The 15,796-nt window shown below is 40.8% G+C and overlaps 2 protein-coding genes across 7 annotated transcripts in view; one reads left to right on the plus strand and one right to left on the minus strand.

Annotated features, from left to right (window-relative positions):
- Positions 1 to 548: 548 nt before the first annotated feature.
- On the minus strand, positions 549 to 11,902 carry arl8 (ADP-ribosylation factor-like 8). Of its 2 annotated transcripts, XR_008396655.1 has the most exons (7): positions 11,270 to 11,902; positions 4,742 to 4,802; positions 4,475 to 4,622; positions 3,492 to 3,575; positions 2,920 to 3,071; positions 2,532 to 2,769; positions 549 to 2,352 (listed from the first exon to the last, which is right to left on the minus strand). XR_008396655.1 is itself a non-coding variant. In XM_017472970.3 (6 exons), exons 1-6 carry the CDS (start codon positions 11,313 to 11,315, stop codon positions 2,304 to 2,306), a joined length of 540 nt encoding a protein of 179 aa, XP_017328459.1. In that variant the 5' UTR covers positions 11,316 to 11,900; the 3' UTR covers positions 549 to 2,303. The 2 variants fall into 2 exon arrangements, 1 of the variants encoding a protein (XP_017328459.1); XM_017472970.3 differs by lacking the exon at positions 2,532 to 2,769 and having other exon boundaries at positions 11,270 to 11,900.
- Positions 11,903 to 12,338: 436 nt separating this feature from the next.
- The window catches only part of nsun6 (NOP2/Sun RNA methyltransferase 6), a 15,905-nt gene continuing 12,447 nt past the window's right edge, over positions 12,339 to 15,796 (plus strand). The window contains exons 1-3 of one of the 5 annotated variants that reach the window (XM_017472972.3): positions 12,339 to 12,839; positions 13,678 to 13,775; positions 15,578 to 15,733. In XM_017472972.3, the coding sequence (XP_017328461.1) occupies position 12,839; positions 13,678 to 13,775; positions 15,578 to 15,733 (255 nt within the window). In that variant the 5' untranslated portion in view covers positions 12,339 to 12,838. Of the gene's footprint in view, positions 13,145 to 13,218; positions 13,320 to 13,346; positions 13,366 to 13,677; positions 13,776 to 15,577; positions 15,734 to 15,796 lie in introns of those variants that run through there. The other 4 variants (XM_017472971.3, XM_017472973.3, XM_017472975.3 and 1 more) reach the window with 4 other exon arrangements.

Consider the following 15,796-nt stretch of genomic DNA (forward strand, 5'->3'; position numbering starts at 1 on the left):
TGAATCGAAGTTTCTCATCTTTTCTACTTTCATTCTTTTGACAAAGGAATGTAGTGTGTATTTCATGTCCACTTAGATTTTGCTTTCCAATGTTTCACTCTGGTTACTGCATGTGTGGAGTTCCGCATGTTCTATCTATAGGTTTCTTCTCACCTCTGAAAAGCCTCTGTTCCGCGTATATTCCAGCCTCACACTCAGTGTTCCCAGGAGAGTCACCGGCGCCACTGTGAACCTGACAGGGGAAATCACTCACTAAAGGTGTGTGAATGACGAATCGTGCGCAGTAGGAAAAATAATTCTTGAATATCTGCAAAATGTGTATATACAGTTTTTGTTTGTTTGTTAAAGTATCCACGGTCTGCCGGCAGGTGAAGACGCAAATCTCAGTTCTTGAGCTAAGTGAGCTAGGAAGTTCTAACAAGAATTGACCTGAAAATCCAAATTTTCATAAATATCACAATCACAAAAACGTAGAACTGCAAACCTCCACGAAAGCGTTTGCGAGGTGACGATTCAAAATGTCAGAGAGGTACAGAACAAAAGACAAGTTCAAAATAAAAAGCATTTATTATAAAATTACAGAAATATAAAAATTGATACGTATTTCTCCTGCTTATGCTGAAATGGCACGTCTGAAGTTTCACCAAATGGGAATTCAATGGCTGATGAAATGAGGAATCAGTGGAATTGCAGATTAATGATTCTGTGCCTCTAAATCAAACACCATACTTTGTGAACCCTGGCCCTTGCATGCTGGAACCATATAATAAAAAGCATGGATACCGATAGTGAAGCAAAAAACTTCACTGATTTCCAGCTCTGTACGGTTTGGTGTTCAAGCAGGCAGCATAGTTTGAAGTGTTAAAGAAATAAAAGCAGAGGAATGCACAGCTCAATGCCTCAATTATACTAATAATCCCATCGTTATACCTGTACACACCTATGAAAGGCCGAGGCTGGGTTTTCCAAAGCATAAAACATCTGGTTCCTGTGTGGGATCAACTCACTCGAGGGCCTATTTTAATTTTCAGCTCAAAACATGTTTTCATATCTAGACATTATCATGCCTCTTCTGATCCAAATCCATTTCAAAAATGGAAAACAAACCTTTCATGAATAATCCCACACAACAGGTGAAAAAAAATAAATAAAAATAAATCAAATACGCACGATTCCATGCCGTACAGCCACTCTTTCAAAATCGCACGGGAATCTGCTCAAGAACGCTTTCATACTGAACAGATCTCCAACTAGATTTTGAAGCTGCTTCTCAGTTTGCACCCATTCTTTAAAATAGACCGAGAAAACGCTCACTAGCCTGAGACACACACAAACACGTCTGAGTAAGTGTTTCGATGCAGCATATGACTCACCAGTATAAAAATAATACAAACTGGTACCTGAAATATTAAAACTAAACACAACAAGCACTAAATCAGGATTTTCAAGTTTATCCATAATCCAGGTTTCATCCTCACATAAGCTAAAGAATACATATTAGTAACCAGTCCTCAATGCAATTTTTGTGGGAAAGCAGCCCATTTTACGTTACAGCACAAACTTGGTTCGTAAATTTAAAAAAAAATGGTGTTCGCGGACCTTAAATAACTGACAAATAAATGAAAAGGACTATTATTGAACCAAGCTGTTCCCACGTTTCAGTGGTCAAGCAATATTCGCAACAGGCTGGGTACAAGACCGCTGCTCGAGTATCTACTGGGCGGTCAATTGAGGTAATGAGACATGTAATGATATGTAATGCGTCTTTCATGATATGTAGTGGTTTTTGAGTTTGTTACAAACACCCATACAAGTCCCCCCCCCCCCCCAAAAAAAAAAACATACAAGCAACAGACTTCCCTGACCTCGAGAAAGAAAGAAAAATACCACTAAAATATGTTGGCCAATAAAATACACCAGTCCCCAACTTTCCTAAACCACAACAGAGAACTTTTCCAAAAATGAGACAGTGTTCAAAGCACACGGTCTCATGCCTCTCTGGAAGCGGTAACATTTCAGACACTGTGCGTTCCACTTCTTTCACTTGCATTATTCAACTTGTCCTGAAAAACTGAAAACGTCTGTCCAATCAATCAGCCAGCATCCTGTCCTTCTGAAGTGAGGTAGGTGTCCAGAGAGGTCGAACATTATAGTTTAAAAGTTTAAAATATGATGATAATAATAATAATAATAATAATAATAATAATAATAATAATAAGCAGCCAGTAGGATGAGGCTGAGTTGCTGCCAGATGTTTGTGATGAAGGCTCTAACTGAAGACAATCCTCTAAGGGTGTTGGAGGTTATCTGAGTCCCGCCCTAGAGGTCATCCACTCCAGGCCTTGGCACAGCCTGAAAGAAAAAATAAATAAATCAAGCACATTAGGCAGAGTTTGTAAATGTACATGCATAAGCTTGTTTGTCAAAGCTATAGTGAGGTCCAAAGGGCCTAAGAAATGTTTTTATGAATAAAAGAACTCATTTTAAATGAACTGTACTATATCGCATTGTTAGTACTATACCGTACTGACCGACTCAACACTGTGTGCGTTCGTTTCAATCAACACCCAGCACATCCATATGTGGGTTTCACCAAAACGGTATAGAAAAAGCACACAGTTGTGTAGAATGTCATGGTATGCTGTAGCATTACAGTTTCCCTTCACGGTTGAATGAACGAGCACAAATCCCCACAGCCACGCTCCAAAATCTAACGGGAAGCCTTTTCAAAAGTGTGGAGGTTGTTAGAACAGCAAAGGGGGACTACATCTGGAATTAGATGGGCAACAAACACACGAGTGTGGTGGGCAGGTGTCCACATACTTTTGTCCATATCGTGTAAAGAATGGGAAACCCCCCGCCCCCCGGAAAAAAAAACAAACATATCAATTACGGTGTGCATGAATGTGTGACCCTCACCCTTCTCCTGTAAGAGCACAGCATGACTGAATGTGCCATGGATGGTCTTTGATGGAGCTGAGGGTCAGGTATTTTGAGATCTCAGCCGCAGACATACAGCCCTTCATATCCTGCTTATTGGCAAAAATCAACACTGCGGCTTTACGCAAATCCTGAGAAAGAGCGGGAGACGGAGAGCGAGAGCGAGAGAGAGAGAGAGCGCAAGTGATAGTTCGAATGACTACAAAAACAGTATGCAAAACTACTTACTTAACCGGTAAAACATTCGAAATTAGTGGTACAAATGCGTCAACTTGAAATAACAGACTGCCCGATGGAGCTCAGCCACTCATTGAGGATTAAGACTGCAACACCAGTAATGAACTACTCACTCAGTACTCAGTACTCAGTACCAGTCATTTATAATTTAACAGATTCAGTTAATCTCTGATTAAAATACTAATAATAATAATAATAATAATACTGAACTGAAATAAGGATGCAAAAAAAAGGATGCGAAATAAAATTCTTTATTTATACACTAGCACAGGAACAAAACAAACAAACAAACAAACAAACAAAAACGTGCTTGCCTCATGCGCCAGCATTCTGTACAGCTCCTCTTTAGAGATAGCAAGCCTTTCTCTGTCCGTACTGTCCACTACCAGGATGATGAACTGCAGACAAGACGGATATAAATGTGATTAAAAACTCATGTTACAGTCAGCTCTGTGAAAAAGGTAGGCTTCATGAAAACGTGGAGGGCTTCATGTTTGAAAAGAGCACTACGCAAGTTGTTCTGCATGTCCTTGCCTGCCAGCACATGTACATGAGAATGTGTGTGTGCTGCACGTGCACGTGTGTGTGTGTGAGGGAGAGAGAACAGCACTCAGTAGCAGACCCCACCATTTCAACCTCTCACACACAAATTATTTTGGTTGAATGGCTGCGACGTCCTTTCACTTAGTCTGCTTTGTCAGATGGTGAACTTTGACCTCTGGGTCGGTTGCATGCACACACCAGCTGGGCTTTGGATGGACACAGTTCACAGCGTGCATCGATGTGACGGTACACGCTGGTGCACTCGCTTACAGCGGCTAGTCCAGGTCTGAATGTGCTGCGACGGCGCAGCTGGACAATGATGCGTATATAAATTCAGACTCGCGGTGTATTTTAGTCTCGAGTATTTTTTGCCTTAGCGTTTTTGTTATTGTTCATCATCACATAAGACAAATCAACGTTTGGCATTTGATAATTCTCTGCATGAAATTTAAATACATCTGAATTTTCTCTTCTCACATGATCTACATTTAGTTTGCAAATAATTTGAATACGTATTACAATGACGATTTTGTCTGTACATACAATTCAACAAAAATCTGTTGTTTTTCCAGAAGCAGTGAAATAATAATAATAATAATAATAATAATAATAATAATAGAGAATGTTCTAGCTATAGCTCAAGTATACAGTATACAGATATACTGTACAGGGTGCCCCCAACGTATGGAAACTTTTGGGACACCCTGTAGAATCGAACCAGTCTGTTGTTGGAGAGTCACTGTGAAAACGGTACCTCGGTGTTGGAGTAGTAGGTGTTCCAAGAGGACCGAAGACTCTCCTGGCCTCCGATGTCCCACATTAGGAAGTGCGTATTCTTCACAACGATCTCTTCGACGTTACTCCCGATCGTCGGAGACGTGTGGACGACCTCTTTCATCAGGCTGCACGACAAACAGGAGCTGAACATGTCCCGCTCTTCACAACTGAAGAGAGTCGTATTTAAAAAAAAAAAAAAAAAAAAAAAAAAAAAAACCAAACAAAAAAAGCAAACACTACTTACAACTGGTAAAGGATGGTGGTCTTTCCAGCGTTGTCAAGCCCCACGATGATCACCTTGTGTTCTGCAGATCAGAGAGCAAAACATGTTGAGAAGACGGATGGACCCCGTGCGCTTTCCCAGCCGATTTCTGGCTCCGGTAGGCGAAGAGACCATTAGCAATGCAAAGTGAGTAGCATGACCGATGTGAGCGAAGATTAACTTTATGCACATGAGAAGCAAAGCGATCGGAAAACTACCGATGGGAACGAGCAAGTGGCATGTTGTAAAGCCACCTCTGACACCCCCACACACACACACCACCCCCACACTCCTGCCAAACAATAATCACGTTCTCTACTTCCACATATTTGTTCCTGCACGTAGCTCATGAGCCAGTTGGTGACGGGCCACAGAAACTGTGAAAAGCAAACTGTCGTTTGAGACTCATTCCAACAGTGATATGCTGCAGGGATTCATTTTATATACATGCTCCAGAGTTTAAAAAATATATATATATTTTTAGTGGGAAAACATCTGATTTGCAGTCACATGGGTGGTTTTGTATGTGCACTGTAGCTAGCCTGTACACACAATGGGACCCAAAAACCTGACACCACTAACGATAATCAGCATGAACTTTACTGTAAAGTAGAATGTTATAAATATTTACATGAACATCAGAATTTTAGTGTTTGATGCGTCCCTCTTTTGCTTTAATGACATTGGGATCCACAAGTTGGTGCAAAACCTCACTAACCATGTTAGATCAAACCCAAAACACGTGCTTCGATGGAAGGGAAAAGGAAAATCTGGCCATGATCAAGATCACAAACTGGCAGAAGCATAAATACTAAAACATACTGAACATTTCCTTTTCTTCGTTCTAAAACTTCGATCATTTCCTTCCTTCCAGCTGTAACTGAAAACAAAAACATCCCAGATTTCAATGTGGCCCACTAAACCACCGCGCCCGGCTGTAAACTAATCACAGGAACACCCACTAGTGACCGGCGTAGACGTGTGTGACAGGGTGAGAAATGAATTCTGATGTGGACTCGGGGTTGAGTTCAAGAAGCGAAAGCGCAAAAAGGTGAGACGAGTCAAAACATCACGGTCGAGATAATTCATTCTGACCGGCCAGTTCAAAGCAAATCAACGTGTAACACTATTACTAGAGACAAAGAAGATAAGCCATGTCTGTACAAGTCCTAGTGTAAGATCTGGAGTAGGGTTGAAATAAAAAGCTTCCTGCTGAGGGACTGGATCATTATGTAGCACTGAACATTTCCTTCAATTCAGAACAAGCCTACGTCCTGTCTCGCTCTGTGGCTGTAGTCGGATTTATACTCACAACTTCGGCTTTTTTGACACAACACAAAGGGCTACATACCCCCCCCCCGCCCCCGCCCCCCACACACTCACTCACTGAGACAGAATCACATTTCTGTTTTCCAAGAAAAGCATGACAGTTCACAGACAGCCCCATGATCGAAGTTGGCACGCCAGTGCAAAGAAAATACGTGTGTGTGTAGAAACGATGCAGAAGTAGTCTGGCTTTTTGCCCTTTGTGTTTAGATGTGGACTGATGGAAGGAAATGAGGACACGACTTGTTGGGTTTAGACAGCTGCACAATGCCATACAGGAAACGATCAGTATTACTTCCTTAGGGCTGACTGACCCACACTGTGACTGTGATTCCATCAACTACACTACCGCTCAAAAGTTTTGACACCCCCATTCGTTATTTTTATTCTTTTTTCCCCCAGCACATTTTATAATAATAATAACAATAATAATAAAAAAGTCATCAAAGCACAAATGGAACCATGGGAATTATGCTGTTATATATTTAAATTAAAAAAAAATAAAATAAAATAATCTAGTATTTTCAGAATTTTTTTTTTTTTCAGAAATGTAATGTATTCTTGGGGAATCCCCCTGAGATGCTTTTTAAAGGGAGTTCCCACCTGCGCCGGACTCTCATCGGCTGCTTCTCGGAATATTTCACTCCGATTCATCCGTTTCATATGTACACTTTTTTTTGTAAATAAAATGTTCGATTTCTAACGAAAGAAATGAACGAATCGGCACGATGATGATATTTTTCGTCCACGGCACCGATTTCAAACGTTTAAATCGTACGCCTTCGGATCAAAAGCGTTTTAAGATTGTGAGAAACGGTTCAGTCGGGCGTCCACAAACTTTTGACCCGCAGTGTGTGTATTACCCAAATAAAAACAGACAGCTCGGGGGAATTATGCCAAAACTAATATTTTAAATTTCCCTTTGGAGCTGTACTCGAACAAAACATGAACAAGAACAGAACGTACCCACAGAGCACCATGCTTTGTTTACTGTTTTGCACATGACCAATATAGTCAAATAGTCAGCTAGACAAAAAAAAAAAAAAAACCCAAATATCATGTCAACAAATATCTACTGATCAGCTTCCGTTACTCTCAGATCCAGTGCTGTCACACTGATCCCATTATCTGGCTAGAATCAGGACTCTCCTGCTAAATGCACCTGTTTATTTAGGTGTAATGGACTGAAAACACCAGTCTGAACATGAAGTATGGAGATGAAGTTGGAGCATTCTGTACGAGACTTGGCCTTGACCCCTATCTAAAGCCAGAAATGAAAACACACTTCTAGGAGTTTCTATTCTTGTTCACCGAGTTTAACTGGTCTGTAAACGCTGATCAGTGATGAGCATGCGAATCTGCGCGTGTGATCTTAATCAGCCATGAAGACGAGCATGAACTACAGTCTCACGTTACTCGATCTTTAACATCTGTGTGAAAGCACGTCAGTATACAGTCTCTCCACATAACACACGTATAAAATGTGTTCAAAGGAATAAAGATTTAGGATTTATACGTCCTCCCTGCACTGGGCTAAAACGATTTTCTAACCATATTGCGAATGGACTTTTCAGTTAGGCGTTCTTCGAGATGTTCGTCAGACCATCACATCTGCTGATCCCGACAGGATCACCGGCTGTGCACGCATACATGAATAACGTCATGGGAAGACAACGCAGGAGGAAAACGCCTTCCTCGTGGACGTTTTGTTTGCCGGGTCAGCCAAGACACCAGGCCTTCTGTCGCATCCTGAGTCAGAAAAGACCCCCAGCGTCTGTTCTGAAACACAAAAGCACTATGGGGAGTGGAACATGGTGACCTTTTCACCCTCCCCATTTACATAGAAAAGAACTTGACACCTGCCACCTCAAACTACTGTATGCAACAAGATTAAAACAGCTTTAACGGATTAGCCAGACTATTCACCTGGCCATGCATTTGCAGTCGACGGGACTCTTACTTTAACCTGAAATCAGTCCTTACTCACTCCATAGTACTGTGTTTCTCATATTACTCAACACAAAGACACGTTTTATTTGCTTTTGCTGGTTTGAGAAATTCATAATTCGGAGCCAAATGACCCCTTACCAAGAACTGCGCAGGAACACTTGAGCAGAGCGTCAAAATCTGATCACAATATGGATAATCCCATATCTTGAAATGATATACAAGGTGGCCCAAGAGTCTCCATACATGGTTACATGCTCGGTTGACTTTTTTTTTCCCCCCCGTCCAGATAACCTTTATTAAAATCCTTTGACAAAAGAAGAACGTATTGAAATCATTCTCACGGCTGGATCGGGAAGGCTGTCGCAAGGCTGCGATGGACTTTAAAGATGACATCCCATCTTTATCAAGCACATCACACACACACACGACACTGCTGCCAAACTTATTAACAAATTCAAAAAGACTGGAAGTGTTGCGGACCGACCGAGACGTGTCTACGAACATCCGTTGGCGAAGGTACCAACCGACCTGGTCCTGGCGAACATAGTCCCTTATGTTTTTTTGGACACCTTGTATATCACAATATATTAAACAGTATATATGCAAAACACCTGCATGCATTTGTGACTGGTCTGTGGCATACCTTACAAATGACTTTTCTGGTCAGTGTCGGATTTGTTATAGCCAAACCACATCCAAATGACTGACGAACCTGTACCTAAAAATGGAGGTACCTCATCCTAGCTCCAACCTCAGTGACGTAAATCGGCCGAAAAGTGGTTGAGACATTACATAACAAAATATCTGTAACATTGTAACATAACAAAAAATCTAACAATGTAACATAACAAAAAAATCTATAACACTGTAACATAACGAAATATCTATAACATTGGCGATAACAAAATATCTGTCTATTGGCCTATGATATATAGATCACCATATTGCACAGTCCTAAATCACACTACAGTAACCTCCGTTCCTCTGAGCAGGGACTCGGACCGCACTGAAAACCCTTTGCATAATCCGCTACTGTTGTAATCACAGTACCTCTGCTGCCAAAAGTACTGAACGTAACTTTTCAAGAAACGAACAAAACTATACTGAGAAAGACGAAAAGCACTCTGAACCTGAAATCAGGGGCAAAAATTTAACATGGCCGTCAAATAAACAGCGTTCTTCGTTAACAGTTTTTAAGTGTTGTTTTTGCTCATCGAGGTCTATGAATGCGCAGTTTTTTCCCGTATACGCGTTCACACTTTCAATTTACGCTTCGCAAGTTTACCGTTCTGGGACAAACCTCAAGTATGGGCGGGGCTTAACAGTGATTTACTCTCATTGGCTAGTGAGATTTGGACTGACAGGTCGAGTATCCAGCTGAAGAGGAGGAGGATGACGATGATGATGATGACGATGCTCAGTGCCGCTCCTGAGAGCTCATCTTGAAAGATTCGTTGTACGACACTACACAAACCTCAAATATTATTTATAAACAAATATAGTGACTAACTACGCAAGTAATTTCCACTACAAACACTATAACTACACAGAGGGCCGCATCCAGAACGCTCTCCAGAACTCACGCCACTGAAGTCTCTACTTCCTGGTCAGGGAGCTGTCCATCCAAATCTCACTAGCCAATGAGAGTAAATCGCTGTTAAGCCCCACCCACACGAGAGCTCTGTGCGAAAACGAAGCTTAGAAAACCGTTCACAAAGACCACTTATTTTTTCATTTGAAGACCACGTTACATTTTTGTCCCCGAGCTCACGTTTCCCCTTTTTTCCCCCTCATCGTATTTATTTTTGGTTCGTTTCAAGTACTGACGTTATGTTCAATACTTTCGGCACAAATTTAATTCCATTCTCTTAGTATGCTTGGTGGGGAAGAAAAAAATTAATAAAGAGTGTATTTGTGGCTAAACACTGCCTGGCTAGTTACGTTATTTATTTATTTATTTATTTATTTATTTACCTACCTTTTTGGGTTGAATTTTTTGGCTCGGTGCACTGCCTTTACTCAGTCTTTCTTTCAGTGATAACTACTGACAATATATGACATTTTATAGAAGAGCCTTTCTTTAAAAGAAAACAATTAGGAAATCATCTTTACACACACACACACACACACACACACACAGGGATGTGCAAAGACAATTTTGTACAACGATAAGTTTCATCCCCACCATGAAAAAAAAAATATATAAATGTGATATTTTAGATATATTATCATAGCACAACAATTTCAAACTGTAACACTAGTAATAAAACACAACAACAACAACAACAACAACAACAACAACAACGCAGCACTGACTACACTGAACTAGAGACTGTAATAGTTGGATGTAAATCCTATCAGATCTTCTGCTTTATTTTGCATGTCCCTCGTTCCTGTTAAAAACAAAGGGGGATAGATCTTTTGCTGTTGCTGAAATCCCCCGTCTATGGAATCAACTGCCACTGGGCATCCGCCTTGCACCTTCGATTACCACTTTTAAAAATAGGCTTAAAACTTATCCCTTCTGCCAGGCTACTTATCCCTTCTGCCAGGCTTTTTGAGCAAATTTTTAACTGTTTAAACAAATTTTTAATCATTTTTTTCTATTGTCCATTGTCTTGTTTTTATTTGGTCTAATTCTCTTTCTATGTTATTTTCCTTACTCTGTGCAGCACTTGGGTCAGCTTTGCTGTGTGAAACGTGCTATATAAATACATTTTACTTACTTACTTACTTTAAATCCTCTACCTGTTGGATGAAGTAGAACTTTAGTGCACATGCTTTTGGGTTGCTGTTACCAGATGTTTATTCAAGTCTACACACACACACACACACACACACACACACACACACACACACAGGTGTGTGGTTTCTTACAGCTGATATATTTGCACAAAGCAGTCACGGGGTGTTTGGATAAAACACTCAGACGTGTTTACTAAGCGACAGCAACCTTCACTTAGCCAGTATCCGTTAGTCTGTTTACTGTGAATAAAAACACACACAATACTGAACCGGTCTTCAGATACCATTAAACAATAACACGGTCCTTTAACAATTAAACCTGGATTTGAATAGATAATGCGGCTGATGCTGCATACTGTAACACACACACACACACACACACACACACACACACACACACTCAGCTGGAGTGTACCGTTAGTACTAGAAGTTATTAACCAACGAACACACACTCACTACACAACACTACACAACGACCTCACTGCTTACCTTGATTACAGAAAAAGCTCCACAGTTTGGCCACAATCAGGCCCATGATGATGATGATGATTATTATTATTTAATATGCTGATGAGCGCTCTGAAGTGAACTAGCGGCCTGTGCAGCGCTTTCTTGCTAACGCGGCTACGCTAGCTCCATAAAACCCATCAACGGTCCGGGAGCAACGAGCCGACTGACTCTCTGTGCTGCGGAAATGATTTAAACCCCGGCCAGGTAAATCACTTCAGTCCCTCTCCTCTGGGTGATAAAATCCGACGCTTCCGCCACATCTCCCCCCCTCTCTCTCTCTCACACACACACGATCTCTCTCTCTCTCTCTCTCTCTCTCTCTCACACACACACTAGTGTTGACCGAGCTGCCCTGTAATCCGCTAGTCACATCCCAGACTCCAGCGTGGAACACGAGGCACCTCTGGAAGAGAAATTATGACTAGCCAAGAATGAAGAACTTTCACTCCTCTGCTAAGAGAGAAAAGTTTGCATACAGAACTATTCTGGAGTGATTAAGAGGATAGTAAGCAGCAGTACTGTTTAAACATATGACGAGCGGCCAGCTGTACACTAACACACCACCGTGCCCCAACGCCTTATTTTTCCCACACCAATACAGTCCACATGGCCCGCCTCCTGCGCTATGATTGGCTAGATGTATCCTGCCTCGTGCGCTGTGATTGGCGAATAGTGAATGCTCGTGACAAGACTGTTCTTTAGACTATGAACTGATATGCTCCAGCTACCATTGTTATTATTATTATTATTATTATTATTATTATTATTATTATAGTGCTAGCGACAAAGCCATGTCACATTAGCGTGTGCCACATAAATACTGTAATATCTCATGCAACGATTTCAATCATGTTTAGGCAAAGAAAAATAAGCACCGGTCTTAAAAATCTTATAAACTTTGTCTGTGTCGTTTGGGAGTCGACTCCTACTGGTGAGCTGAGAAAATGATTCGACTCTCTGAAAAGAGCCGGAATGCACATTCGCCAATTTGCCAATGTGGCATCTATGACTTTACAGCCATTGGTCAAACACATATCTTCTCTTCACACTAACGAACAACTCAGATGTTAAAAGGACGTTTCCATGGAATATATACATTTAATTAAATACATTCCGCAAAGTATCTTATCTTAAGTTGATTACGTCTATTGAAAAAAAAATAACAAAACGGCGTATATATATGCGAGTCGGCTCTTAACGTTAACCTAACTGACCCGTCTCTTTCGAGAGCGACACTTCACTATGCGACGCGTCAACGAGTCCGCCATATTGAAAAGGTCTACGGTCTAAACTCGGCTGAAGCTTTCTTATGTACAGACGATTTTTCACCAGCTATGCTGGTGTCCGAAACGTAAAAACGATGCCTTATAAAGCTGTATTTGGAACCAGGAAAGCATTGTGTCTGAATCGTATAGTTTGCAGCCTTCTGAGATGACTTAATCTGGTCGGTTTTTGAAGCTAGCATACATGTTACCTTTCGCCTTCCTACATATCCCATAATGCAGCATGCCAGCCAGCTTGTAAAAATGGCGGCGGAAAACACAGGGGAGTGAGTGAAGACAAATACGTTATTTGTAATTTTTTTTGTTTAAGGTTTTATTTATGGAGAGAAACAGCTTATGTGCTCACAGAATATATGCTTTATTTCCCCAACGATACTTCATTCCATTTCGCATAATTGACTTTAGGGTTAGTGGCCGTTAGCGTATGTAGGTATCCAAGCAACGTGGTGACGTATCTGCCTTCGAGGTCCGTCTCGAACCGATTCATGGTAAAGGTGTCGAAACGCTGCCTAAAACAGTTATGAAACAGCAAATCGCCAAAGGAATCAAGTGTTCTGTTTCCGACACAAACGTAAGTGTAGAACTACAGTTCCCACCAAGCCTGGGTTTGAACTATGACCCTTCATGACGTTTGCGGATATGATGTAGAACGTGGGCGTGACCCTATGTGGAAAGTGAAGCTGTTTCTACTTCTCGAGTATTGAAAGAAAGAAGATTCTGGATCAGTAGGAGAGTTTGTAGAGATTGTCAGTTCAGTTTGGCTAGTTTCTCAGGATCTTCTGAAAGCTGTGTGTGTGTGTATATTTATTTATGTATGTATGTATGTGTGTGTGTATATGTATGTGTATATATATATATATATATATATATATATATATATATAATATATCTCAGTCACGTGCTTCATTCATTCATAATATTTAAGGTCAGACACAGAAGCAGTCAGATGCAGTGTTGCTGTGAAATAATCTGTACTGTTTAATCAGAATCGACTCATCACTGTGGTGAATAAACTAGAAAAGCAGTTTGTTTTTTTTTCTTTTTTTTAAAATCTACATCTGACAGCTGTACCATCTCCTATTCTCCTTCATCTCTACTTTACAGTGTCCATGATGTCTGTGACAAACAAGAGCGTTTTCCCTCAGATAGCCTTAAGGTCTGAAGTGCAGGAATATCTTCACAATGTCTACACGAACAAAGAGGTAGGTTTCTAGTCCTAAAAAGGCAAATCTGTCTGAATTATTTCACCTATGTTGAACGGAGCAGAACAATACAGTGTATTCAGACCCCTTCGTTTCCCCCACATTTTGTTCTGTTGCAGCTTTATGCAAAAATGCTTAAAAAAAATAAATAAATTCACATCAGTCTACACTCCATACCCCATAATGACGAAGCAAAACCCAAAACAGATTTGTGATAACTTTGCAAATGTATTAAAAAAGAAACGACTGAAATATCACATGCAGACCGTTAGCTGTGACACTTGAAATTTTCGCATTTCTCTGGATGATCTTTGAGATGGTTCTAGACTTTGACTGGAGTCCATCTGTGGCAAATTCAATCGATTGGACATGATCTGGAAAGGCACACCCATGTCTCTATAAGGTCTAACCACTGAAAATGAATATTGGAGCAAAAACCAATCCATGAAGTCAAAGGGACTGCAGCGCTCAGAGACAGGACTGTATTGAGGCACAGATTTGGGGAAGGCTACAAAATAAATTTATGCTGCATTGAAGGTTCCCAAGAACACAGTGGCCTCCATAATTCTCAAACGGAAGACGTTTGGAACAAGCAGGACTTTTCCTAGAGCTGGCTGCGCGGCCAAACCGAGCGGTTGGGGAGAGAAGGACCTTGGTAAGAGTGGTGACCAAGAACCTGATGGTCACTCTGGTTGAGCTCCAGAGATCATGTGTGAAGATAGGAGAAACTTGCAGAAGGTCAAGGCAAAAAAATTAAAAACTTTTGTTGCCAGCGGTTTAGACATTAATGGCTGGGTGTTGAGTTATTTTGAGAGGACAGCAAATTTACACTGTTATTCAAGCTGTACACTCACTACTTTACATTGTAGCAAAGTGGCATTTCTTCAGTGTTGTTACATGAAAACATATAATCAAATATTTACAAAAATGTGAGAGATGTACTCACTTTTGTGAGATACTATATATATATAATATATAATATATGTCCTCAGAACCCAGACAGCACCTAAACCCCCTGAAAGCCTAGGAAAAACCCTATGTGAGTGAGAGTGATTTGCACATTTAGCTGTAATTCTCTACATATCCATCGGGTGCCGCTAATACCCACCGTTTCTAAAATGTTGCGGATGACGCTTCTCATGGGTCAAAGCTTCGATAAATATACATTCAGTACCCCACCAAGTATATCTTTATAAATCCCAGTTTCTGCATGGAAAGTTGTGTATGCACATTTCAAACCCATTTTGTGTTCACACTCTTGTATAAATGAGGCCCCTCAGTCCAGACCTCAACCCAATAGAGTGTCTCTGGAAAGACCTTGAAATGGCTGAACTTGAATGCTTCGGTCATGATGAATGGGAGAAACTTCCTAAAGAAAGGCGTGAGAAGCTTGTAGACTCCTTCCCAAGAAGACTTGAGGCTGTCATTGGTGCCAAATGAGTGTCTTTTATTTGTAATCCATTTGCAAATCAGTCTGAAAAGTGTGCAGAATGATGATATTAAAAATATTCAAATCCATTTACTGATGAGTATGAAAAGCAAAAACTGGAAAACTTGAAAGGGACTGAAAACTTTGTATATTATATTACTATATTGCTTTTAAAAAGATATATATGAGCATTTTATTAGCTTTTATAAACCTTAGAACTTGCATGATAGCCTGAACACACATTTATCTAACATGGTTGGAAATGTTTGCAGTATAGCACTCGCACCATGTAGCGATATGATAATTTAATGAATAGTTTATATTGTGCCGGTCTGATTCTGGAGTTTAATTTGTGTCTCTCGTCCTCATTTAGCTCGTGTCTGAACTCGGAAAGGAGGAGGCAGAGAGTGTGTTTGATTCACTGCTGTCCTGTCTGTCCCACCCACCCACACTCACCTGCCTGAGAGCCAGCACACACATACACACTCTACAGGACATCCAACACAGGCTGGAGCAGCACCTTGCACAGGTGTGTGTCAGTATATGTGTGTCTCCTATGTGCCTTGATCTTTATCTGTGCCCATTCATATAA

The sequence above is a fragment of the Ictalurus punctatus genome, chromosome 7 (genome assembly GCF_001660625.3).
Source record: "Ictalurus punctatus breed USDA103 chromosome 7, Coco_2.0, whole genome shotgun sequence".
NCBI classification, from domain to species: Eukaryota; Metazoa; Chordata; class Actinopteri; order Siluriformes; family Ictaluridae; genus Ictalurus; species Ictalurus punctatus.

Excerpts from the sequence above, each read along its gene's own strand:
- arl8 (XM_017472970.3), bottom strand. The coding sequence starts at position 11,315 with ATGGGCCTGATTGTGGCCAAACTGTGGAGCTTTTTCTGTAATCAAG. Across the intron at positions 4,623-4,741 it reads ACCACCATCCTTTACCAGTT|CCTGATGAAAGAGGTCGTCC; the intron begins GTAAGTAGTGTT and ends TTTGTCGTGCAG. Across the intron at positions 3,576-4,474 it reads CCTACTACTCCAACACCGAG|TTCATCATCCTGGTAGTGGA; the intron begins GTACCGTTTTCA and ends TCTTGTCTGCAG.